This window comes from Ostrinia nubilalis, chromosome 28 (assembly GCF_963855985.1).
Source record: "Ostrinia nubilalis chromosome 28, ilOstNubi1.1, whole genome shotgun sequence".
NCBI classification, from domain to species: domain Eukaryota; kingdom Metazoa; phylum Arthropoda; class Insecta; order Lepidoptera; family Crambidae; genus Ostrinia; species Ostrinia nubilalis.
Window position 1 is genome coordinate 2,265,145 of NC_087115.1, and position 27,059 is coordinate 2,292,203.

The window sequence follows — 27,059 nt, forward strand, 5'->3', positions numbered from 1 at the left end:
TATTTGCAGAATATAAATTGCGCAACGTTGCGGGTCCCATGGCAATATCTTTCCCTGCTAAAAATATCAAAAATGTAAGTCCTATACCCAGTGATAGACATAGATTTTATAACAACACTTCGTACGCGTTAAAATAGTTTGAATAATATTTCCCGTTTTTGCTACAATTTTCTTTACTATTGCCTGTAGGATGATGTTATAGCCTAAAGCTTTCATCGATAAATGAGCTATCCAACCAGTAGTTCCTGAGATTAGAGCGTTCATTCAAATAAACAAACGAACTCTTCAGCTTTATAATATTAGTACCTAAGTAAGTATACATGCGCATACGCATTTCAAACTTAAAGTGCCATCCCTAAGCTCAACGCAAAACGGCAAATACCTCAGTATCGTTTAGCTACACAAGACATGCGTACGCGTCGTTTAAACAAAAAAATACGAGCACAACCTTTTTTATCAATTAAAAAGAACTTGTTGACGAGTTTGTTTTCAAATTCAAATTCTAGAACGAGTTTCGTTTGACATTTTTGAAGATTTTAAAAATAAATCGTGGAAGTGGTGTTAAATTGATGATTGTGACAAGTTTTCAAATGTTTTTCTTGACAATGATGGTGATAATATCGTTTTAATTGACTGTGGATGATTTTTTACTTTGCTTGGACACAGGTGAGTTGATTGTTTAGACAAAGTACTCTTTAAAAGCAATACTTAAGAATTTTTACTAAGTTTTGAGGTTTTTATGCCTCCCCAATCGGCGTTTCAAATTTTCCATTTGCTTCTGGTAAATTAGAGAAGGTCCTGCAGTGGAGAATATTTTATGACGATGATGATGACGAGTAAAAATGTGGAGATACAACTTTTATTTGCTATTTTTAAACAAAAATAATGGTTTGTCTGTTATTTTGGAAACCAAAAACTGTTGTTTAGACTCCTTAGTGATCAATATTTTTGAATATCTTCAAATCCCGTTTTCTATTCTCAGATGGGACAAATAAAAGAAACACTATTAGTAATATAGTGACCGAGTTTCTTGCGCTGCTTCTTCTCAGCACTGGCCCATTTATTGTCGCGAAGCAGTGGTAGGGTTAATACTGGGACGTGTAAAATTTTTAAAAGCTCACTTGCAAAAAATAAATGAATTTTGAAGTTTAAAGATTGATCTTACTTTGTTCTATAAAATTATCGCTAAGGAGTGTTTATTTTTACTAAAAACAATAGAATGAAGCATAATTCATTATCACACTCCACATTAAATTAATTTGTTTACAAAACTAAAATAATATTTGGTTTGTCAGTAACTTGGCGTGGCGCACATCTTGCGTCAAAAAAAGTAAGTTCGTTCGTTCGTTTCTGCTGAAAGACGTCCACTGCAGCTGGACAAAGGCCTCCCCCAAGGATTTCCACAAACATGGTCCTGCGCCGCCCGCATCCAGGCACCTCCTGCGACCCTCACCAGATCGTCGGTCCACCTAGTGGGAGTGGGAAAAAGTTACTGACATTTTTATCGGCAGATCCGATAGTTTAGTCGGGAAGTTAACAAGAACTGAACATGTAGGTATGAATGCGTATCTACATTACACCGATTTGGTATCAGCCGATTCCTCATACAAATACAAATTAGAAATCGGCCGGAAAAGCTGTACCTAGTCTGGTGGGGATACTCTTGCCCATTTTATGGGATCGATAGGGACTTTTACAAGTCTCATAATAACTGTCGAACCCCGGACGACAAATATATAAACAAATTTCACCTTCACTGGTTGGGTTATTGGCGGTCAAGCTGTCTACAGCTGTCTTCACAGGAGTTGCAGCGGTGGGAACGAGAGGTGGGAATAGTCCCGTGTTAACTGTCCTGGAACCTGCAACGAATATAATCAGAAGATTATAGGATGAGTTCGAAATAATATAATCTAAAATCGACTTGTCTCCGTTAACTAGCTACTTATCTAACTTAACTGCGCACTATGCTATAATCCCTATCTATAGACACATCCTATGTATAGAACATTAACCTGCATGCATCTCATCTGTCATTAATTCAATCCAACACGCACACTGTGGGAAACTTTCCGCTATTTGTATGTTTTTTTTCTTTGTTTAACTAAACGTAAGTAATCCGTACTAATATTAATACAAAAAAACTCTGTCAGTCAACCTTTTCATACATGAACCTTCGATTTATGTTAATACTCAGAGAAAACGTAGAATAGGTACATAGTAAATTTTCATTTCGGTTTTGAAACAATAGGGGTTCACGCACGCGAAAAAATCTGTGAAAATTCGTCTCAGCCAAATGACGTCCACTGCTGGACAAAGGCCTCCCCAAGGATTTCCATAACGACCGGTCCTGTGCTGCCCGCATCCAGGATCTTCACGCGACCTTTACCAGGTCGTCGGTCCACCTAGTGGGGGTCTGCCCACACCGCAGTGTTCTCGAGTGAAACACAATGATAGTTCGAATGAAGCAATGATAGCTCGTATCATTTCTTCGGGCTAGTGAGAAAAAGCAGGGCAAGAAACTCAGTCAATTGTCAGCCTCTTCAAAATTAGGGCTCGTTCTAAGTCCGCCTGGCTAGCTACAACCATCTTACCTAAGTCTGTAGCCATAACAACAATGTTAACAGCATTGTTGCGTTCCGGCAGTTAGAGGTAAGATAGCCAGTTCCTCCGTGGTTGAGGATTCCGGGTGAAGCTCGCTTCCACCTTCGGCCTGATCGTCACTTACCATCAGGTGAGATACAGGCCAAGAGCTTCCTCCTTGTGGATAAAAAACAATAAAAAAGTACCTAATTAAAAGTATTTGTTATGTATCATCTTTCTGAGGTGAACTTCCAAAATGTAGAGGTCTTAAAACCGGTCACCTACTTAATATGTGAGAATTTTTTAATGTTATTATCATTTAAAGTAGAAAAACAATAAGTAATTTTGAATTTTATAAGTAGTTAAGACAATAGTTACCTATAATAAGACAATTCAAAATTCCCATTAGCACCTAATTTAAATTAAAAAATATTTTTCAAAAGGATGTGGAAGTGGTAAAAAAACTTGTAAATAATTTAGTGTTGTATCTCAGTTCATTTTCGATAAACTAAGAAGAAATGCTATAAAATGCGTTTTAATACTTATTATCGATAAATAATACTATTAATCTAAAATAAACACACTAACGAGTTTTAATTAATTTATCTTTGCTACGGGAATCTATACTTTTAATAGACTTCTATTCACTTTATCACTTTTTTACCCCTAAACAATAAATTGAACTTATTTTGCCGAATGTATAACATGGTTACATGCTAGTTTTGTGTTCGCAAGGTTTAGTGTTTACTGTGCCTGCCATGCACAAAATTTAAAATTATTTATTAGTATCTAGGCTCTTTACACACGTCCCAAATACTACAGCTTGCCCTACCTACCTACGAAGAAACTCAGTCATATAATATGCATCTTATAGACACTCTGAATTGTCGTGGACATCAAAGAATATCGACAGTAAACTATCGACAGCCACACAACACTAACAAAGATATTTTAACCTGCTTCAGGATGTGTGAACGAGTTACCATATTTGGAAAAGTCCTTCAACTTTCTTGCAATGAGAAAAGTTGAATCTATAAAATTATAATATGCGAAAGTAATACTGTCTGTCTGTTACCTTTTCAAGACACCACTGAACAGATTTAGATGAAATATATACTCTATACTAATATTATAAATGCGAAAGTAACTCTGTCTGTCTTGCTTTCACGCCTAAACCACTGAACCGATTTTGATGAAATTTCGCATAGAGACAGTTTGAATCCGGGAAAGGACATAGGATAGTTACTGTTTTTATCCCCGTTTTTGAAACAGGTACGCGCGCGATAAAGTTTTTCTGTGACAGACGACATTCAATGCGGACGAAGCCGCGGGTGGAAAGCTAGTCTTAAATAATTAAAGAATGTAGGCTCAAAATAATATGTTCGGCCCCGTTTCCAGTGGTTTGACCTAACATAGATCACGGTAACGGTCCATCAACAGTTAAACTGTGGTTAAATCAAAGTCCGATTGAACTTCGGTCAATTGACCCATGGGTTATTTATAGAACTGGCTTGGTCGGTTATTTTACTGTGGATGAAAGTCGTGCACAAGTAGATATACGCTCGTGTTCACAAACACTACTATGAGGTCTCACAGTGCGCGTGAACGCATAGGGTGACACACGAACCAATCACAGAGCTCTATTCAACGCTATGCGTTCGATTTGCTGCTTCATTTAAGCTAGCATTGTTTGTGAATATACGGGCATGAAAATCGTTCATAACACAAAATATAAGTAGATTACGCTTGTCTGTTCTGTTTATGTAAAGGTAGTTAATAAACTTATTTAACTTTATGGTAAAGGAAGGGAAGTCGAACCTTAACTTCGAACTCCACCTTTGTTCTTCTGATTAATTTCGTTGCGGGCCCAATGACAGTTTAACTTTCCCCCGGGACAAACTTGACCTTCACTGGTTGGATTTTTGGCGGTCAAGCTGTAGATCCTGGCTACACAGGAGTTGCAGCGGTGGGAACGAGAGGTGGGAATAGTCCCGTTGTGGTAAAGGAGAGTCCATACAAAACCCTGGTCAGAAAAGGAAGAGCCCATATCCCAAAGATTTTGCTATGAAGACCGTTCTTCTTTTGTCTCAATCAAAGTACATAATTAAGTATGGCGTAAACGCCATAGTTGGGTAAAATTTTAGTCATTAGACCTATGTATAGATAATAATGTTTGTTTGTACGTAAATACACATAGGTAGTAAACACAAGTATGACAAAGTATTATTTATAATTGTAGCCATTTACTATAAAATACGATAGTAACGGATACAACCCACGCATAGCAGTTAAAGATAATAATTTAATTGTCCAGTATGACATTCAGACAAATATTATTAAAACATTTGCGTTCTGATTTCATGGAATTCATTTCAAATCATATTCAGTTACTTAAGCCCTTTCAAATTCAAATTCAAATTCAAAATTATTTATTGTAATTATTTATTTCCAAGGCGCTTATACACGTCCCAAATATAGCTTGCCCTACCACCACTTCGGGACAACATATTATGGGCTAGTACTGAGAAGAAGTGGCGGAAGAAATTCAGTCACTTTTGTCAGTCTCTTTTTCTATTATTAGATACAGCAAATACTTACATTACAAGAAATGAAAATTCCTTAGTCCTATAATGTAAAGATCTCATCATCATCAGGTCATCCGTAACCGTAACCATAACCGATTCAAAAGTTTCGGATAGTTTCGAATGTAGGCAGAGTCAAGCAAGTCCCTACGCTGATTTAATGATTTCATGTACATGAGTATTTTCCGATAAGATGAAAGCTTTTTTGTGAGACCAAAAGAAGGTGACAGATGTCAAAGAAATCTCTTCTGTACCCATTCTATTCGTAAGGCATGAACTGTGTTGGACAACTATTGGATTTGGAATCTACACTATTGCATTCTATACTCAGCACAGATATCCGTACCCGTAACCGAAACTTTCAGATATCCGAAATAAAAAAATATCCGTAACCGAAACCGGTATAATAAATATTATGATACTGAAACTACATATTATCCACAACATTCCTAGTCTCCACTGCAGGAGCACGGCCCTCTAATTTACCAAAGGCAAATGGAGGATATGCCCTACAGTTTGATAAGAAATACCTATTAATTAAGTTATTTTAAGACTCATAACACTTCTTGGAAACATCGAAGGTGCTTCAATAACCTGTTTCAAATGTGTTTATTAATTTATCAGTAACAATTAACAGACTGACGTATGCTACCGATTGTAAACCAAGGCAATTAAATTATTACATAATCTATAATAACCGAGTGCTTCCGGCAGAATAAAATAAAATAGAACCACTCCCATTCTTCACGTGAATGTCGTAAGCGACTGTTATTTACTTCACCCTACTTAGGTAAACCGCAGGAACCGGTCTTTGTGGAAATCCTTGGGGGAGGCCTTTGTCCCGCAGTGGACGTCTTTCGGCTGAAACGAACGAACGAACGAACTTAGGTAAAAGTAAGGGCTAGTCCCATGGCAATACAATTTTGCAAGATCCAGTAGCAGGATAATACAAAACTGAACTGTCTTGTGAAAACACCATTTTGTGCGTTTGAAATTGGTTATTGAACGGATCGGTTTTTTCGGGACACTGTAAACGGGACGTTCGTGTGAACGTTAATATCAAAACACTATTACACTGATAAACGGGACTCTGCAAAAAACAGTTCCTGGGATGTCTCTGTAAGAACAACCCTATACTAGGACGTGTAAAAGCTCTTTTTAGAAGCCTATTTGCAGAAAATTAATTTCTTTTATGACTTAGGGATCATTAAGCGAACATCAGGTCTCTCCAACCTGTCTGGCCAGCGTGGGGAGTGTAGGCAATCCTCCATTTTGGTTCTGGCAGAGTGAACAGGACTTCACTCTTCCTGTGAATGTCGTAAGCGACTAAGTTACAAATACGCGAACATCAGGCCTCCCTAACCCGTCTGGCCAGCGTGGGGAGTGTAGGACAAATCCTCCATTTGCCTCTGGTAAATGAGAGGGTCGTGCTCGTCCTGCAGTGGAGACTAAATGACCTGACGATGATTATGAGTCGAAGTCCATCGTCTATAGGCAAAGGTTAATTCCCACAAATACGCAAGCCGCGTAAAGTGATTCAGAAATGAGTAACAGTTTAAGCATTGGGTATTTGTACTATTAATAGTAATTTAGTGAGAATTGATTTGAAACATGTCGGTTACAATTAATGAGGATGTAGTTTGATAACTGATTACTAATAACATTTATAGTTAGGTACAATCATTTCGAGTAAAGTACACACACACAATATAGTCGGAAAACCCCAACCCGTCTGGCCAGAGCGTAGGGAGTGCAGAAATTAGAGAGGGTCGTCTCCTGCAGTGGAAACAAAATCCTGTAGTTTCTGTGTTTAGATTTTTGGGTTAAGTTTCCTCATCTTCTTTTTCCTATTAAAATAATTACTTACTCATCCTTGAGTAGAAAATGGGCACTCTCAAGCTCGGAACCCCAGCTTTACGATAAGGGGAGTTATGAGTATGTTCTCCTGATTAATTTCGTTGCGGGTCCAATGACAGTTTAACTTTCCCCCGGGACAAACTTGACCTTCACTGGTTGGGTTATTGGCGGTCAAGCTGTAGATCCTGGCTACACAGGAGTTGCAGCGGTGGGACCGAGAGATGGGAATAGTCCCGTTAAACCGATTTAAGCAGGAAATCATGATTAACAATTTAATCATGCCATGTGTATCTTTAAACGGATAGGAAGTATTAAACAAACACCTTGAAGTCTTATTATAATAATAACTAGGTATAAATAAATACAAACCGCAACCATTGTGCAATGAATATTGTATTATATATCCACGTATTACGATACATAATTGATTAAATATGTGCATATTTGTACTCATTTATGTGACTAACAAGCCAAAGTATTTTAGTTATTTAATATGTTATGTTTTTTCATAATAATAAACAAGCTCTGATATAGGTAGGTAACTTCTTTTGCGTGTTGCCTTTTTTAGTCCTACATACTAATATTATAAATGCAAAAGTCTGTGTGGATGTACGCAAAAACTACTGAACGAATTTTGATGAAACATTACAGTATTAAGGACGCAGCACACTTATCAACCCGGAAAGGGATCGTAACCGTATCAACTCGAGGCGGTCAGTATTATTTGTATGAAGCTCGAAGCTCTATACTGCAACGCACACTTATCCGCACCGTAACGTAAACGCCTCGCCTCGCGGTTGACAGCTCGCGAAAGGCGATACGGTGTTGACCCTTTACGAATTGATAAGTCTGCTACGACCTTTATTGATTATTATTTCGGCCATTCTCAGATGAGCTAGTTTTTTCGTGTCCGGGCTGTTAAATCGTTAAAAATGACAAATTAGAGACATGCAAGTATTTTTATATGTTACTTAACAACCCTATCCAGTTGTGCATTAAATCATAGGCCTCTATTTTAAGTATTTGTGACTTAATTAATTTCATGAACCTCTGTTCTCTAATTACCGTTACGCGTCCGCATCCCGACTTAATGTTAAAAGTTGGCTGTAATTTTTATGTCGTATAGATTTGGTTCACTCCAATCAACATTTTAAAGAGTAGAAAAGATTGTCTTATGCATAGCAAAATATCTATTCGATAGAACCATTCTGTAAATAATTAGAATTCGCTTGTCCGAGCGAAAGTCCTAATTCCCGTGACGTTTTCTGTTTTTGGGCACACAAGCCTAAATAATAATATTTGACACATCATTTACGCGCGCGGCGCGAGCCCTTAGGCCCGGTTTTTTGATTCGTAGTTAAAATAACCAATAGTCAAATTTGACAGATGTCAAATGACAAGTGGTTAAATATCAGAAAAAAATGTTTTTCGAACAATGGTTAGCTTGACTTTTAGTACATTTTTTAACTATCAGTTAACATTTTGTTAATATTTAACCATTAGTAGCAAAATTTAACAATTTGTTATTTTAACCATGAATCAAAAAACTGGGCCTTAGTTAGTTCTAAGACCTGTTAGCAAGTAGACGTCTATTGCGTTGGCGTACCGTCGATGAATTGCGTAAGAGTATAATTACCATATCTTTCTTTTTCAATTTTTCTATTTACCACGTCCTTATTTTTATATTCGATTTTTGAAGGTAGATCCACGTTGTTAATTTAAATAGAATCAGTACTTTGGCCTTCATACGTTGTAGTAAGACAGTATTTGCATACGCTGCAGATTTTGGAAATTTTGAAGAAAAACTATCGTTTTATAATTTCCATGTACTAATTACCATATATTTATAATCACCGTTGTATGAAATTATTACCTACAAATTCCACTTACGATTGAATAAGTATGATGATAAAATATGAAATATACCTAGACTTTCCCATAACAACTTTACGGACTTTTCTTCCAATCTGACATCAAAATTTTTAAAAGATTTCGTTATAGTAACCTTGAAATAGATTCGATTTCATGACGAATGTTCAGCTTCAGTTGCTGCATGATTGTTGGATTTTAGAGTATATTTTAACCCCTAAGGTAACCCCACCATAAAAAGTTAGCTGGAATGAAATCGGGGCTTCTTGATGGCCAGGAGATGTCACCCCTGCGTGAAACATGTCTCGTACCAGACACTTATTTTTACTATGAATATCATTGATATTTACATGTTAAATCATTAATTAATTCTAATATAATACCATTAAAATCTATCCATATTACCTTTGCCCTAAGAAGATGAGATTGTCCAACATTAACACTTACCTGGCGTGATCACATTAAGAACAAAAGGGAACAAATCAACAGACAATGGGACTTTTCAAGACAAAAGTGTATAGGCACTTTGTACCATCCTAGACTGCATCCTAACTGATTTGTTATGCATAGAAAAAACTCCGTGATATGCAATGGATACTGGGCAGAAGAAGCTTGGAGAACAAACTATATACAAATGCATCCTAAGACCCATGTAGACATACGGCATCGACTTAGTCTCGCAAATGTAGAAATACTTTAACGTTTTCAAAATAAAGTATTAAAAATCTTGAGCTGTGCACCTTGGTTTACAAAGTCCACTGAAGTGATACCAAACGTCAAAGAGGGTGTAGAAAATTCTTGTAAAGCTTACAAACAAAGACTAGACCGTCATGAAATCTATTTGCTGCATCCCTTCTAAATTCTGAGAATTCTGCATTCAGGCTCAGGAGAAAGCGAATAGCATCAATCTGAAAACTTGTTGTAAAAGAATCGAGGTGACAAATCATGGAATATGCAGAGCTGGTACTGTCATTATTACAAATTCAATTTAATCTGATAATGGCTGATGGCTGATCGCAGATAGATTAAAAAGAGGAAAAATCACTTATATCATTAATTACTTTTTCGATATATGCATGCATATCCGAAAAGTCTAATTCGTGAGACCTCCTAATCCATTAATTATCTGTACGTTAAATCGTTTATACCACATTTAAATCAAATAAATTATGATTAAGATTCTGATTCAGCTAAATGCTCTCATTTGAAATGTGACACGTAGCCCCTTCTTGCTGAAACTAAGTGTTCCTGTTATAGCCTCGATTCTTGCAGTATACTGAAAATAACTTGATACAATAAATAATAGAAATTAGTGTTTTTCTTTTTGCAAAGGGTTTATTAAGTGTACCTACAGCTTTTTTTATGACGCTATATATTTGTATACAAATTTATCAATGCAAGATGTTGTTTTTTTTGCTATTTTACATATCTTTTCTAATTACCGTTAGATTAAGTATTAGCCTTATCTAATTACCGTGACCATAAAATTTTTGGATCTCATTTACGCGAAAACCGCTTTGAATAATTTGACGCCTTTACGATTGTTAAATTCGTACTTTTCATGTGTTTTATATTTAAATGCATTTAAGTCAATTAAGCCAAATTTCAAAAATGATATGGTAATTAGGCTGAGAACGCCTGATCGTGAGAATGACCGATTTCACATCAGAATAACATATTAAAGGCTATAATTTATAACGATCTGTGACAAGCTTTGCGGGTGAAACTGTTTGCAAAATTGATAGTTATATCTAGGTTCTTGCACATAAACACTGACGGACTTAATGCTCGGTGGCATTCTCTACCCTGCTACCTTTACGACGTCGTCGGTCCACCTTGTAGGTAGACGTCTCACGCTGCGTTTTCCGGTACGCGCCTCCATTCCAGAACCTTGCTGCCCCATCGGCCGTCAGTTCTGCGTACTATGTGCCCTGCCCATTACCACTTCAGCTTGCTAATCCGTCGGGCTATGTTCGTTTACGGATTTTCTCATGTCTGATCTAAGGGAAGCGCTGGATGCAGGCCGCTACCAATCGATCAACGTGGAAAGCATTGGGGGAGGCCTATGTTCAGCAGTGGACGTCCTATGGCTGAAATGATGATGATTCTCTACCAGTCGTGTGTTATGTGTTTATTTACTTATTACCTTGTTCCAGATGGTGACATAATGGCAAGACGGACTATCATACTTCTATCCATATTTTCTTTGACAAATCACGTGCACTCACAATTTTATGGTAAGTACTAGTAACTAAATACCTAACATATTATTATTATTTTGTGGTACTAGCTACATTGCTTCTATTATGTACTAGCGGCCGCCCGCGACTTCGTTCGCGTGGATCCCGTTTTACCCCCTTAGGGGTGGAGTTTCGTAAAATCCTTTCTTAGCGGATATCTACGTCAGTCGGCCGTTTGGTGTAGTGGTTCAGAACGAACTACTATGCCGAGAGGTCCCGTGTTCGTTTCCCGGCCGGGCAGAAATTGAAATGATGAATTTTAATTTCTGTGACGGGTCTGGGTGTTACTATGTATAATATGTATGTATTTAAAAAGAAAAGATAGATATTTAGATATTTATAACATCTACCTGCATACCAAACAGCCCGATCCGTCCAGTGGTTTGGGCTGTGCGTTGATAGATCACTATGTCAGTCAGTCAGTCGGTCACCTTTAAGTACAACGCGATTGAGCTAACTGCGCACCTCGCTGGAAAGCGACTCTCCCTCGCACTCACCCGCACACCTCCCCGCGTTCGCCCCGTCCGTACCAGAGCGTCGGTGTGACGTCACGACCGCCAAGTGCGCAGTTCACTCGACCAGGTTGTTTGCCACGATTTGGTGAAGGTGCCTGGATGCGGGCATCGCAAGACCGATAGTTATGGATATCCTTGGGGAAGGCCTTTGTCCAGCAGTGGACGTCATTTGGCTGAAACGAACGTAGCCAAACCTAAACAAAGTATCCGCTGAATTGCCAAACTTAACTGGAAGTGGGCGGGGCACATTGCTCGTAGAGCTGATGGCCGCTGGGGCAGAAAGGTTCTCGAGTGGCGACCACGGGCTAGAAGACGATAGTTCTTATTCTAATTACATAATGTTTAGACCAATCAAAGGATATAAGCTAGAATTGAGTTTCTATTAAGGCCCAGAACAAACGGTGAAACGCAACTGCAACGAAACTGCAACTGCTAGTTACTTTTGAGTTGCATCTAAGTTTCTGCCATAGCGTCCGTTGAGAGACCACACATGACGCGACCAGTTTGACTTTCAGTTTCAGTTTCATTCATACGAATCATCAGAAAGTTGCAGTTTCGTTGCAGTTGCGTTTCACCGTCTGTTCTGGGCCTAAGTTTTAAAAGTAATTTCTTAATAACTTGTGGTTTTACGCCAACAATAAAACGTGTATTTCAATAAACGTTTGACGTAAACGCTCAAGTTAAAGATTCCACGCCCTTTGTGGTAAATTTGCATATAATGGCGTAAAGAACCTACAGAGTATAAAAATAACTTTATTATTTACTTAAGACTAAGTACCTACCTAGCATGAGGGATTCAATTGATTTTCTACCTTGTGCTTAAAGTTTAAGGTTTCAAAGTCGTGGTAGTATGGATAGGTATATGGATGGTATGGATGAGCAAAAATAGAAATGTTGTAAATATGCGTATTCGAAATAAAACAGATTTAATTAATTAATAAATATCCATGGATTCCGTCGATTTGTTATTATACTCGTAGTAGTCTGACAATAATTACTAAGCTTCTTGCGCTGCTTCTTCTTTCAATAAGAAGTAATCATCATTTCAACCACAGGACGTCCGCTGCTGAACTAGGCTTCTCCCAATGATTATCACATTGGCCAGTTAATAGTAGTAGTAGTATTAGCACAGAATAATAATAAGTACTACGGTATTACTAATACTTACTACGATGCCACAGTGGTTTACCTTGATATTCTTTGTGTTTATTTCAAACTTTATTCAAAAGTAAACGCCCGACAAAATCTTAGAGCAATTGCATAGAACTGAAACTTTTGATCTTCATTTTGGTCCTTAGTTTGGATCTCGCTTCTTTTTTACGCTTGGTGATCAGAGAAGAATATTATTAGTGATAGATAGACACACATTATTTCAGCCATAGGACGTCCACTGCTGAATCTAGGCCTCCCCCAATGCTTTCCATGTTGATCGATTGGTAGCGGCCTGCGTCCAGCGCTTCCCTGCTACCTTTACGATGTCGTCGGTCCGATGGACACACACAAATCAAGAAAAGGTAGAAATGCACAAAAGAGAAGCCTCAACTTAGGCGGTCTTATCGCGCTATGAAGCGATCTCCTCAGACAACCTAGACGAAATTGTTTAAATGAAGTAAAAAGGCTTTGAATAAAGTAGAAGGAAAGGCGGTGGCGTAGGACTAAAATAATCTAAGTCAATATTTTAAAAACACTATTCTTTTTCTTTTAGGTTGCACAAAAATACCGCGTTGTTGTTTTATTTACAAAACAAACTTGTTATTAAACATAACTTACTTAAAATATTGAGTGGATAAACCACTTTGTGGTGTCAAAAAAGAACCTATGGTCTTTTTTCCACTGGCTGACCTACCTTTTTCCTTGATAAGGAATGTCGATTCAAATGAATATTAATTAAAAACCTTCTTCATTTAAGTTATTATGTTCTTCGTAGGGTCAAAAATTAGGCATTTTTATATGGGTGTGTAATGTATGATATAACTACATATCATATAATGCTTAGAGGATATAACATCAAATTATATAAAATCATTTAATATAATAATTATTTACTATAATAAACGAATAATATAATTTTAAAACGAATAATTTTAAGACAAATAACTAACAACTGATATAAAATGGTTTGATATAATGAATATTTTCTATAAAACTTACAATGTATACTATTTAAAACAAATAATATTCAAATCATATAAAAATAAAATGTCTAACAATCAAATGAGATAAAATTCTTTTCCTATAAAACTTAAATCATATAAAAATAATAATTTTATATGAAGTTCATTTCTTATAATAAGCATTGCATGCAGCAAGCAAGCTAGCAAACGAGCAAGCAAGCAAGCAAGCAAGTTAGCAAGCAAGCTAGCATGCAGGCAAGAAGCAGGCAAGCAAGCTAGCAAGCAAGCTAGCAAGCAAGCTAGCAAGCAGGCAAGCAAGCAAGCAAGCAAACAGGCAAGCAAGCAAGCAAGCAAGCAGACTAGCAAGCAAGCAAGCAGGCAAGTATGCAAGCAAGCAGGCAAGCAGGCATGCAGCATGCAAGCAGGCAAGCAGGCAAGCAAGCAAGCAGGCATGCAAATTTGACTAAAAACTTGAGACTTCTGTCACGGCTCCGGCACTGCGGGGCTCTGGCGGTCCCTCGCGTGCTAATCGTCGCAGATGGCTTTCGCTCGACACCGCGTCTTCGGCTTGCTGGCCGGCTTTGCCGGCCAGCCTCAGCCGCGGCGCCTCGCTTCCAGCCACCTGCTCCTCAGCCCGCGGGCCGCCTCGCCCCTCCGTGCCTACGCGCTTCTAAATTACACTCTAGGGGTAGGGCAGACAAGACTACGTGGAGTCGGTTTTACGGCGATTCGTTTTTGTCACTAACGTCATTTATAAGTCAAGCTAAAGAAGAACATACTAAAAGTTGTATCTATCAGAAATTATATCAATGAAAGAGTATACCAAATAGTCGTTATAACAAATAATATTTATTTTATGTAATGATTATATGAAATATTATTTATATAAAACAAAATTACATCAAATGAGTCTTAGATTAAGTAAGGTTTATATCAAATGTCTTTATGCGTTTTGATTGGTATCTGAAATGACATTATTAGAAATGATTCATTATATGAAGTAAACATTATATGTAAAAAAATTATATCAAGTGTTATTATAACATACGTTTATTATACAATATGAACGTTATTGAAATGAATTTATATCATATAAACTTATATAAACTGTCACGCACCCTTTTTATATATCATACTCGTTGTTCGTTCGTTCGTTTCAGCCAAATGACGTCCACTGCTGGACAAAGGCCTCCCCCAAGGATTTCTACAACGACCGGTCCTGCGATACCCGCATCCAGGCTCTTCCCGCGACCTTCACCAGATCGTCGGTTCACCTAGTGGGAAGCCTACCCACGCTATATTTTCCGGCCCTTTCTGCCCCAACGGCCACACTAGTATACCTTTTTGTCATATCAATAGTAACGTATAAGTACTTAGTCTGCGACAAAAGAAACATTAATTCACTATGCAATCGAATATAGGTAGGTTTATTGACAAAATATCTTTTAAATCAATACCACAGTCAATACTTTTTTAAGGTACCTAGTATAAATTATTGCCAGAGTTCGATTCGAGTTTTAAGCGTCCTTTCTACGCTGGTAAAATTTTTTATTTTAAAAATAAATTTTATTCTTTCCAGATTTATTCTCAAGCTACCAGCCATACAACTTACAAACTGCCAGACCGAACATCTACCCACAAGAATTCTTAGAAAACCGACCGTTATTTGAAGGCTTCATCAGAAATGACAGCGACGAAGAAAGAAGACCACCTTCCATCACAAACGACAGAAGAGAACCTTCTAGATCTACAACAAAATCTAGAAGAAAATCCACCACCACAGCCCAAATCTTTAATCTAAACTTTTTCACTACTCCTAAGCCCGTTAGGAAACACAAGAATTCTAGTCATAGAAATAGTAGCAATAAGAATAAGAACCAATCGTTATTATTAAATAATAATAAACGGCCATTTTACGACGATAGTTCTAATAATGTTGCTGATTATAAACCTAATTTAGTCACTGAAAAACCTGTATTTGCTATAAACAGGCCTACAGCCAATTCCAGGCCTAACAACATCAATAATAAACCTAACTACGAACCTAAAATCGAATACGATGACAACAGATCTGAGTACAATTTATTCACGACGCACAATCCATTATACCACAGACCTGGGGTGAAACCAGCTCCTGTAGACCCGAATCAGCCTCCAATAACGAATAAGCCAGCCACTGTCAGGCCTGACTTTCCAAGGCCAGACACTCAAAGGCCTGAAGTTGCAAGGCCAGTCAATAGAAGGCCTGAAGTCGCGAGGCCTATTACGATAAAGCCAGCCACTACTAGGCCTTTCGCTGTGTACCCCAAGCCGACTGATAGTAGTGCTATAAGGTATCCAGTGGAGAAGGATACTAGTCCTGAAGTGGTGGTGGGAGCTGATGAAGACAAGATGAGCAGTGCAGAAAAGAGGAGATACATTGATTTGGCTGAGCGAAGTAAGTATAATACTGAGATATCAAGAAAATATGTAAGATCCATAAAGTCCCCGCGAACTGTGGTGGTGGTCTAGTGGTTAGACCACCTGCTTCAGACGCAGAGGTCCCGGTTTCGATTCCCAGTGGGGGCAGATTTTTCTGTTCGGTTTGGTTGGTGGTAGGGCTTGTTCTAAGTCCGCCTGGCTAGCTACCACCATCATACCTAAGTCTGTCGCCATAACAACAATATTAACAGCATTGTTGTGTTCCGGCAGTTAGAGGTAAGATAGCCAGTTCCTCCGTGGTTGAGGATTCCGGGTGAAGCTCGCTTCCACCTTCGGCCTGATCATCACTTACCATCAGGTGAGATACAGACTATTACAGACCAAGAGCTTCCTCGTTGTGGATAAAAAAAACTACAGCCTTTTAAGACATAACTGTGTTCATCACTACAGTCCAGTGGTAAATAGGTATCTGACTAGCGATCCTGAAATCTCTGGCGAAAGTCCGATGCCGACACTGTTGGGTTATGGTTACCTAAAGGACGAAGCTCACTTATTATCCCGGAAACGGATCGTAACCGTATCCACTCCAGGCTGATACTATGAAATTCCGTACTGCAACATACACTTATCCGCACCGTAACGTAAGCGCCTCGCCTCGCGTTGATCCCTATCCGAGTTGATAAGTGTGCTATGACCTTAATGCCACTTTTTATACAGTATGTCTTATAGGAGGGTTTCTCAAAGGATTGATTCATTCTGCTCAAATGCAACAACTTAATAATATCCAAATTCTCAAAATGGCAATTAGTAAGAGAAGATTGTTTTTTTTTTGGGAGATTTGAATTTCCTTTCTTTAGGGAAAGTTGTCATATTTGAGCAGTAGCATCAATCCTTTTTCATCAACCAATTTAAAATTCAAATTCTTTAGCACACGTAGGCTCTTTTCAAGGCACGATAGTATATATTTATCGGCCACATTCGAGTTATCAATTTCTGTTCATATCGCCTCGTTCTATCGCAAAAAACCACCGTTTGATGAGAGTGTGAGAAAAAAAAGGAAATGGATAGTTTAACTGCCGATATTACATGTCCCAAATATAGCTTGACTTACCACCATAATATTTTCTTTCCAGTGTGCGACAAATACAAAGCTTTAAACGTGAAGAAGGTGGAAGCCATACCTCTTTTGCCGTCACCTCAGCCAGTACAAGTCAACGTGACGACCTGCTCTCCTACGAAGATTCCTCTGGTGGTTGGAGGAAGGGTGGTGACTATTGAGGAGTTCCCGCATATGGCGTTGCTCGGCTGGACTAGGTTACAGGTCAGTACTTATCATCATCATTTCAGTCAAAGGACGTCCTCTGCTGAACATAGGTCGCTCCAATGTTTTCCATAATGAGGTAGGGGCCTGCATTCAGCGCCTTTCTGCTACCTTTAAGAGGCTGCCCCAATGATTTCCTGAGGTACAGGCGTTCAGCGCCTTCCTGCTACCTTTATAATGTCGGTTTACTTTGTGGACGTCTCACACTGCGTTTTCCGGTACGCGGCTTCCACTCCAGAACCTTTCTGCCCCATCGGCCGTCAGTTCTGCGTACTATGTGCCCTGCCCATTGCCACTTCAGCTTGCTAATCCTTCGGGTTTTGTCAGCGACTTTAGTTGGTTTATTGTTTTCGTCATCAATGTCATAAAATATGTATAATACCAGTAACTAAATGGACACATTTAGGGCATCATTATCACAGATATTAAATATTAATATGGTTGTAAATATTCCAGGGTGGTGGATACTCCTGGAAGTGTGGAGGCTCCCTGATCAGCGACCAATTCGTTCTCACAGCAGGACACTGCGCCTACCAGGAGAAGGATGACACTGTTGTCATGTAAGTACACTCTAATGCTCATACAAGCATCATCAGGTCATTAAGCATTCACTGCTGGTGCACTTACTTCACGATTTGGTCTACACTCCCCACGCTGACTGAATATTCACAAAATGTATTTTATCAGTAAGATGGCACATCTATAGTAGAGCCTCCCACAGGCTTTTTGTCGACAGAGATACCGATTTGGTATCTAGTACCTATCAACCGATTCCTCATAGAAATTAGAAGCCGACCAATTTATCGGTCGATAAAAAGTCTACAGTCTACAGGGACTCTAAAGAGTACCTTTACACATCGCAAAAATGTTTTAACATCTAAAGCTCGCACACTCACTGCGGGCGCCCGTCGCACAGTCGCGACAGCAATATAATTACGCGCGAGCGATAAGGATAGGCAGCTTGGGGTCATTGGACAAAATTCTACGTGCTCACAGACCAGATTATAGGTACCACTATTTCGGAACAATACATGTACACAGTATGGGTGCAGTAAAGAAGTAGCGCAAGAAACTTAAGTCATTTTAAGGTTTAGGTACATTATGATCCTGATGCAGTGGCAGGGTTTAACTGGGTCGTGAAAAATGAAGCCTCATTGCCAAAAATAAATGACTTAGAAATGACTGCTATAGTTTCCACGACTTCTATGACGTCTACGACTTCTAAAACTTCTTTTTGCTTTCCAGTGGAGCGCCAAGAGTGGTCCAGCTAGGGTCCAGCACGCTGGACGACACAGGAGCGCTGGTCATGAAGGTTCTGTCCGTGGTCACCCATCCGAAGTATGTCATGACGAGGTCGTACTACGATATAGCGCTTGTGAAGATGGTGAGGCCTGTAACGTGAGTATTCTGAATTCTATTAAAATGGTCTATAGAGAAAGATAGAAAACTGCAATATTCCCACTAGCCCCTCCATGAATAAGCCTGTAGTCCCAGCACCGGATAATAATACCGGATGTGGAAAACAACGCCAATCTTAGGGGTGGTAGTATACAGGGTGGAATTTTGTAATGCCACCTAGAGGGAAAGTCCTCTTAATACTGTAGATAGAAAATTTTACTCAAAGAAAACATTACTTTATTTTTGAAAAGAAAGAGAACTGCATTCAAAGATTTTCTAAATTTTTTCGAAAATTCGCCAACATGCAGTTTTATTAATTCCCAAATTAAGGAATTTTTCCTTTGAGTAAAATTTTCTATCTACAGTAGTACTTTCCCTCCAGGTGGCATTACAAAATTCCACCCTGTATACGACACTGATGCCAAAAACAGTAAAAAAATAATTCATGGAAAAATCCATGAAATCAGGAAAATGGTATTAGCTATTACGCGGGCAAAATATCGGACAGTCCCCTCGCTCGCTCGCATGTGCTCGGTAACATGCGCCGTCTTGAAAGTTTTAGGAGAAGTTTGAACAAGGTAACTAATAAAATAATAGTTAAAAAATTATCTATACTTTTATTTTATTTATTTATTCTCCATATAAATACACACAGTAAACATTAATATTTTCTGCCAAACTGTGACACAGTTTGTCGGCAGCAGTTCTCACAATACTGAAACAGAAGGGAATGGAAACACTTGCTTACAAGTCAACTTTTTATATTTCGCACAGTAATCGGACAGAGTTTCAGCTTAACTTAGTATTCGGTATCGAATGCCCCGGAAAATGAGCTCCTCAGCTATATAATACAAAACCCCCACCCAAATGGTGTGGCCATCGATAACCAACCGGTAGTGACGTCACAGTCTTATAGCGGATGTAGTCAAATGGCGTACTCTGCATTACGGATGTGGCGGCGTTGGCTTGGCGTTGGCTTGGCATTGGCTTGGCATTGGCTTGGCGCTGGCTTGGCGCTGGCTTGGCGCTGGCTTGGCGCTGGCTTGGCGCTGGCTTAGCGCTGGCTTAGCGCTGGCTTAGCGCTGGCTTGGCGCTGGCTTGGCGAGGCAGGCATAGGCTGGCATACGGTGTTGCGTTACAATCGGCCATCCTGAAACAATTGCTCCCGCAATGGGAACAGAGAGGTTTGTGATTAGCTTTCCATAGCAAATCTATTAAATCTTCAGTCTCCAACTGCTCGTCCGAGCTGCTGGCACTGTCAGACACAGGAGCTATACTTTGGTAAGGCCACAAAGAGTCTGCAGAAACTAATGCCGTAAAACTTTTCTTAAGGATCAGAGGTGAGAGTGCTTTTTAAAAGTAATGTACGGCACCAGCAAATATCGATTTATTACATAACCGAAACCAATAATTCCACAAATCAAATTAACGTAATAAAGAAATATGCCTATGGCAGAAATAATGATCTAGGTCACAAATATCACAGTCCCTGAACCGAGAGAACGTCCGTCACAGCCAAGCGCTCGAGCAAAGTGTCGCGGTGCGCGGGACGGCCGGTTTCTCGTGCCTTCCCTCTCTAAGACAGAGACAACAGGATCGAACGATATGACGTCACGCTGACGTAGCGGGTGTTATTTCTAAGACGGCCGTTCCTGATCGTGCGGCGTCCTCGACCGCTGCCTGCTCCCCATCAGCCACGGCTTCTTCCGCGCGCAGCATAACCTCCCAGACGTTTGAAAACTGATCTGCGCAGCTCGGACCCGCCAAAGGCTGGTCATCGCAGCCCTGGTCCGCAGGAAGCTGATGCTCGGAGCCCTGAGGTGCAGCTTGAGGCTGACCCTCACCAGGTTGGTTCATCCATGTTCGGTTCCATGGTTATCATCTGGAATGTCAGTGGTATATGTTCAATGTATGACAGTTACAAGGAACCAAAGTGAAACCGTCGTTTCTTGAAGTTAAAATTCACAAATGTTAGTCGGTTCCATGGTAATCATCTGGAATGTCAGTGGTATATGTTCAATGTATGACAGTTACAAGGAACCAAAGTGAAACCGTCGTTTCTTGAAGTTAAAATTCACAAATGCTAGTCGGTTCCATGGTAATCATCTGGATTGCGATAAGAGACCCAAACTGACGTTCATTCAAATTAACTAAACTCAGATAGTGAATAATAAAATAAAAACAATTAGTGAAAGAAAATTACTAGTCCTACGAATAATAGCTCCGGAATGCTATTATCCGTAGATTAGTTAGAACAGTAAGCACAAAAGAGGCCCAAAGTTTGCATAATGTGCTTACTAACCCGGCGCCGTCAGCAGAGGCCATATTTGCATGCCAACACTACACCTTGGGTATTAAAAACCCGCGGCGTCTGCCTGGACAGAGCCAGAAACTGACAGAGGCCGTCTTTGCATGTCAAAATCAAAACTACGCATCTGGTATTAAAAACCATCAACGTCTGCCTGGACAGAGCCAGAAACTGACAGAGGCCGTAATTGCATGTCAAAATCAACACTAGGCATCAGGTATTAAAAACCATCAACGTCTGCCTGGACAGAGCCAGAAACTGACAGAGGCCGTATTTGCTTGTCAAAGTCAACACTACGCTTCAGGTATTAAAAACCAGTCAGCGTCTGCCTGGACAAAGCCAGAAACTGACAGAGGCCGTATTTGCATGTCAAAATCAACACTACGCTGCAGGTATTAAAACCAGTCAGCGTCTGCTTGGACAAAGCCAGAAACTGACAGAGGCCGTATTTGCATGTCAAATGAAGATTCGCCATCCTCCAAGAATGTTCCGCAAGCCCCTGGAGTCCACTCGGCGCGCCGCAGGCCAGTGTGCTCGGCGGCCTCCTGGGTTTTTCGATGCAGGACCCAGCCAGCAACTCCAAGTCATAGCGGTGATGCACCAGCGCCCGTTTAAACTTGTATGGGCAGCAGGTTCACTTCAAAATACACGCTCGGCCTTCCTCTGCACATCAAATATCAAAAATTATGCACATATTCATCAGGATCGTCTTCTTCGATGTTCGCTCGCGAACCGAACATTGCTCGTTCGTTCGCCGAACGCTCGCCGCTTCCTCCGGTCACGCCGCCCGCGGGCAATGTCCGTGAGTATACAAGGGTAGATAAAAAAAGAAATACAAAAGTTCAGGACCTTGTTTGTAGCAAACCAGACAAAGCGCCAATATTTCTGTTCACTACGTCCTCCCTGGTAGTTGCGCGGATCGCGCTGCTGCTCCTGCTCCATGCCCTGGGGCCACCGGATCCACAGGAATGCGCCTCTCGGAATCCAGCAAAGGCAGTGCACGACACTCAGGGTCAGGGCGCGATATTGTAGTCGACAGTAGTACTACTGACGAAAACGTGGGAAGGTTACCCACTACATAATTATTTTGTTTGGTCAAACCAAAATTTTTACTAAGACATCGTCTTGTGATCCATCACGAAAACTACAAGAACCATCGCGTTGCTTACAAGATTTTGAAAAGTCGTCACGTAGGTACGAAGTTGATTCGACCTCCTGACTTCCGATTCCTCGCATCACACGATAAGTCGGGATTCTATTAAAATAAGAAAGAAAGAATTATAAAAAAAACATACGGGTCGAATTGAGAACCTCCTCCTTTTTTGAAGTCGGTTGATAAAATTAAAACGCTTCAAAACTCATTAGGACATTAACGAAATGTCCGACCCGTTGTCAATCAAAATATTAACGGGTACTTTTTACACTAATATTGCGGGTATTATACCACTGAGCTGGGATTCGACTCTAAGCAAAAACACACTTGAAGACCGCCTTCCACTCGAATCCCCCAACGCTGCTTTTGAAAGCGAGAATCGACAAGACCAATACAAAACGTGCAATATTATTAGGCTTGTTCTTACTCGGACACTGAACGGATCTGTGACGGATCGCTCCGAACTAGTACAATTGGTCAAATGTAGTTAGTTCATTTTCGTACACCGATTTTTTTAATCAGATCGGACGAAAAACGTCTTTATTACTATCACCTTTAAGTACAATGTCGCAAAATACTCGCAACACACTCACAGAGCCGGATCCATCTCGCACGCGCGCGCTTGTCACCAATTTAACGTCTCGTTCACACCTATTTATTCGTGATCGGCTGTACTAAAGTGAACTAAAGAAATTGCTTCCTATTAGTACATAGTACATGTACTACACAAGCCTATTTATTACTCTTCCCATCATCCGGTGTCGACGGTGACGGTTTCGCAGTCGCGTCGCGCTGTAGGACCGCACTCTCCGTATTTAGTTTCCTATGGGCAGCGCCACCCTTTTTATGGCCCATACTGCTGCAAATGAGACACGTAACAATTCCATCACAAACAAGCTCCAGAAAAATATTGGACGGTGTCACTGACGGTTGCAATCCACCACACCCTCAAACGAGTCATTTCGCGACAAAAATTTCCCAAACACATCGTCGCGCGAGCTATGGCGGCGGCCGTACGAACTGTCACAGCGCCTACAAAAATCACTATGAGGGCTACGTGAATATTCACGATTCCCAATAGGACTACGACGCGGAGTGCGTACACATCGCCTAGGTGACCTACCTCGATACTCAATACTCAATCGATGCACACGTTCATTTAACGGCGGCATTCGATATTCTAACAAACCCGACGTTTAACTAACTTTTATCACGACACTGTTTACGAGAATAATCACGTTCTTTTTTTAATCTAGACGAACGCCTGGTCATCTTAACTTTTAACACTGCACTGATAATCACAAACTAAGGCAAAAATAGATGGCAAAAACGGTTAGAACGCGTGGTCAATCCCACTTCTGATCTTAAGGATCAGAGGTGAGAGTGCTTTTTAAAAGTAATGTACGGCACCAGCAAATATCGATTTATTACATAACCGAAACCAATAATTCCACAAATCAAATTAACGTAATAAAGAAATATGCCTATGGCAGAAATAATGATCTAGGTCACAAATATCACAGTCCCTGAACCGAGAGAACGTCCGTCACAGCCAAGCGCTCGAGCAAAGTGTCGCGGTGCGCGGGACGGCCGGTTTCTCGTGCCTTCCCTCTCTAAGACAGAGACAACAGGATCGAACGATATGACGTCACGCTGACGTAGCGGGTGTTATTTCTAAGACTTTTGTATCTTAAACCCTTGATGCTTCTGAGTTTGTACCTATCTTTGCCAACAACTTTGGTTATAATATAGGGACTAGAATAGAGCTATGTAGCTTAGTGTTGGCCTTAGCAGTACTACTAGTAGGAGCCTGTCTCCAAAGCACCAGGTCACCTTCCTTACAAACATGAGCGTATTTTTTCGACGTTTATCAAAATTACGTTTCATCCTGGCACTAGCTTTTGTTATACGATCACTTGCTTTCGCAGGTTTGCTCTTGTGTGGTTTCAACAACACGCCCCGGTATAGAAACATCGCATACTGACCTACCACTACGAGAAAACATCAACTCATATGGTTTAAACCCAGTAGTTTCATTAATGGTATTGTTTACTGTAGTGTATGTATATCGATATAGGTACTAACTACGGGAGCTAATTGATAACACGGTGGTCCGCGACTGACTGGTTTATTTAGAAAAGAAACGCAGCGCGTCGACACTCGATACAATAAAGATGCGTAGGTATAGCTATAGCATGAATACATCACATCATTCCCCCTCCGTAAAGGTGAACATTTTTAATGATAAGTAAATGAAGTACAGATAGTGCAGCAAGACTTATTTTAAAGTATAGATATATTGAGTTCCTAATTATAACATGACATTGATACCAACGCTTAAGTATATAGTATCTAGTATGTACAACATAACGCAGTACATACAAAAGAAAAATATTTTAAACTTCAATCAGCAAGTCCTAGGTAACGTGCAATAAACTTAAAAACTAAGTACAATATCTTATAAGCAAATATTTTATGATGATAAACTTATATAAACTTATTACTCTAAATCGTATGACACATTGATCCTATTTCCCCGACGGGTGTTTACGTTATCATACTCGCAATCTCGATCATTATCTATTAAGTTAGACGGGCTAGAGGGCGGTGACCCCTGAGTCGAATTCATGTCGTTCTCAGCCTCCTCATAGGGCGGCGAGTGTGGTGATGTAGGCTTCCCAGTGGGTGATGGCAGTGGTGTTCGACTTTTACGTGTAGGAGTGACACTAAGCTCATTATTAACATTTGGATAGCCTTCATCAAAAATAGGGCTGTGGTTATCTAGATTGATTTTTGGCAATTTAAATATTTGGTCAATGTGTCGTCTGTAAGTCTCATTATTACAGCTGATTTCATACATAACATTGCCAATTTTATTTACGATTGTGCCCTTTTCCCAAATTTCCTTATTTCTAAACCATTTTTTAAACATTATTACATCCCCGATTGACATATCCCTTAACTTTCCTTTAAAAGAATTAATTTGATTAGATTGATTATTGATGACAATATTTTTAGTACATGGTTTCAGCAAATCTAAACAACATCTTAACCTACGTCCCAATAACAATTCACTGGGCGATTTTTGAGTTGTGCTATGAATCGAGTTGCGGTAATTTAACAAAAATCTACTCAGAGCAATGTCAACGGCGATTCCTTCACGTAAGGCTTTTTTAAAGCATTTTTTTATCAATCCTACAGCATTCTCTGCGGCACCATTGCTTCGTGGATGCCTGGGTGAGGTTAATATGTGGCTGATACCATTTTTGCTAATAAAAGATTGAAATTTTTCACTAGTAAAAGCTGACCCATTATCTGTGACAATTTCATGCGGTAATCCGAAACGAGCAAATATTGTTTTATTGTAGTGTCTGTGTTAGTGGAGTTGACTTTACAAACCTCAATCCATTTGGAATGTGAATCGATAACTATCAAGTATTGACTATTCATAAATGGGCCCAAATGGTCCAAATGCAATCTATACCATGGCTCATTGGGCCACGACCATGGCATTAATGTACTTTTGACTGGATTATCTCTCTCTTTTGCACACACCTCGCATGCTGCGCACATATGTTCGATATCTTTATCAATGTTGGGCCAGTAAACGTATGTGCGCGCTAAAGATTTCATTTTCACAATGCCTAAATGACTGCTGTGCAATTCATTTAACAATGAAATTTGCAAGCTTTTAGGTATGATCACGCGGTAACCGAATAATAAACAACCGTGTTCGGATGTAATAAAGTTTTTTCTATTGAAAAAATCCCTGCATTCGGTAGGTATATTTGAAACCGTTGGCCACCCGTGCAAAACGTAACCATAAATCTTGTTTAAAATCGTATCTTTCTTTGTATGATTCGCAATTTCTTTAAAATCAATAGGTTTAGACAAATTAATGAAGTTTATGTTCATGGTACCCTCTAAATCGTCCCCGCTGCTACCCTTAATATTTTCTATGCCCTTATCGACAGTAATTTTGCCCGCTCGTGATAAACAGTCTGCTAAACAATTATCTTTTGATTTAATACATTTAATAGTGTAATCATATTCACTCAAAATTATTGACCATCGTTGCAGCCTGCCAGCCACCATTAAAGGAATACTAGTTTTGGGTCCGAAAATTGAACACAAAGGTTTGCAATCGCTAACAAGAATAAAATGCCTACCATACACATACTCGTGAAATCGTTGCACTCCAAAAATGATTGCCAAACCTTCCCTACATATTTGACTATAGTTCTGTTCTGCCGAAGACAGCGTGCGGCTGGCGTGGGCCACGGCGCGCACGCGGCCGTCGGGCAGCTCGTGGCCCAGCCACGCGCCCACGCCGCGCGGCGACGCGTCGCACGACAACACCAAGGGGAGGTCGGGGTCAAAATGCATTAAGATCTCGGAGTTCTTCAAGAGCTCCTTGATTTTGACAAAAGCCATTTCACATTCGGTGGACCACTCCCATGTTTTATGTTTTTTTAATAAGGAGTATAAGGGTGCGACCACAGTGCTGAAATTTCTTACGAATTTTGAATAATAGTTGATGAGACCTAGAAAAGCTCTGAGCTCGCTGACGTCTTGAGGTCGCTCCGCAGCAAGAACGGCATCAATTTTATTTGTTTCTGTGTGCAAACCTTCTGAATCGATAACATGCCCCAAATAAGAAACTTTCTTTTGAAAAAAACAACATTTTTCTTTACTTATTTT

General features: G+C 39.8%; 1 protein-coding gene across 1 annotated transcript in view; it reads left to right on the top strand.

Moving 5' to 3' along the window:
- The first annotated feature begins 387 nt into the window (after positions 1 to 387).
- LOC135085338 (uncharacterized) overlaps positions 388 to 27,059 on the top strand; it is a 36,941-nt gene continuing 10,269 nt past the window's right edge. The window contains exons 1-6 of the mRNA XM_063980115.1: positions 388 to 666; positions 11,045 to 11,125; positions 15,337 to 16,194; positions 17,312 to 17,499; positions 17,956 to 18,059; positions 18,745 to 18,897. Of these exons, the coding sequence (XP_063836185.1) occupies positions 11,056 to 11,125; positions 15,337 to 16,194; positions 17,312 to 17,499; positions 17,956 to 18,059; positions 18,745 to 18,897 (1,373 nt within the window). The 5' untranslated portion in view covers positions 388 to 666; positions 11,045 to 11,055. The remainder of the gene's footprint in view (positions 667 to 11,044; positions 11,126 to 15,336; positions 16,195 to 17,311; positions 17,500 to 17,955; positions 18,060 to 18,744; positions 18,898 to 27,059) is intronic.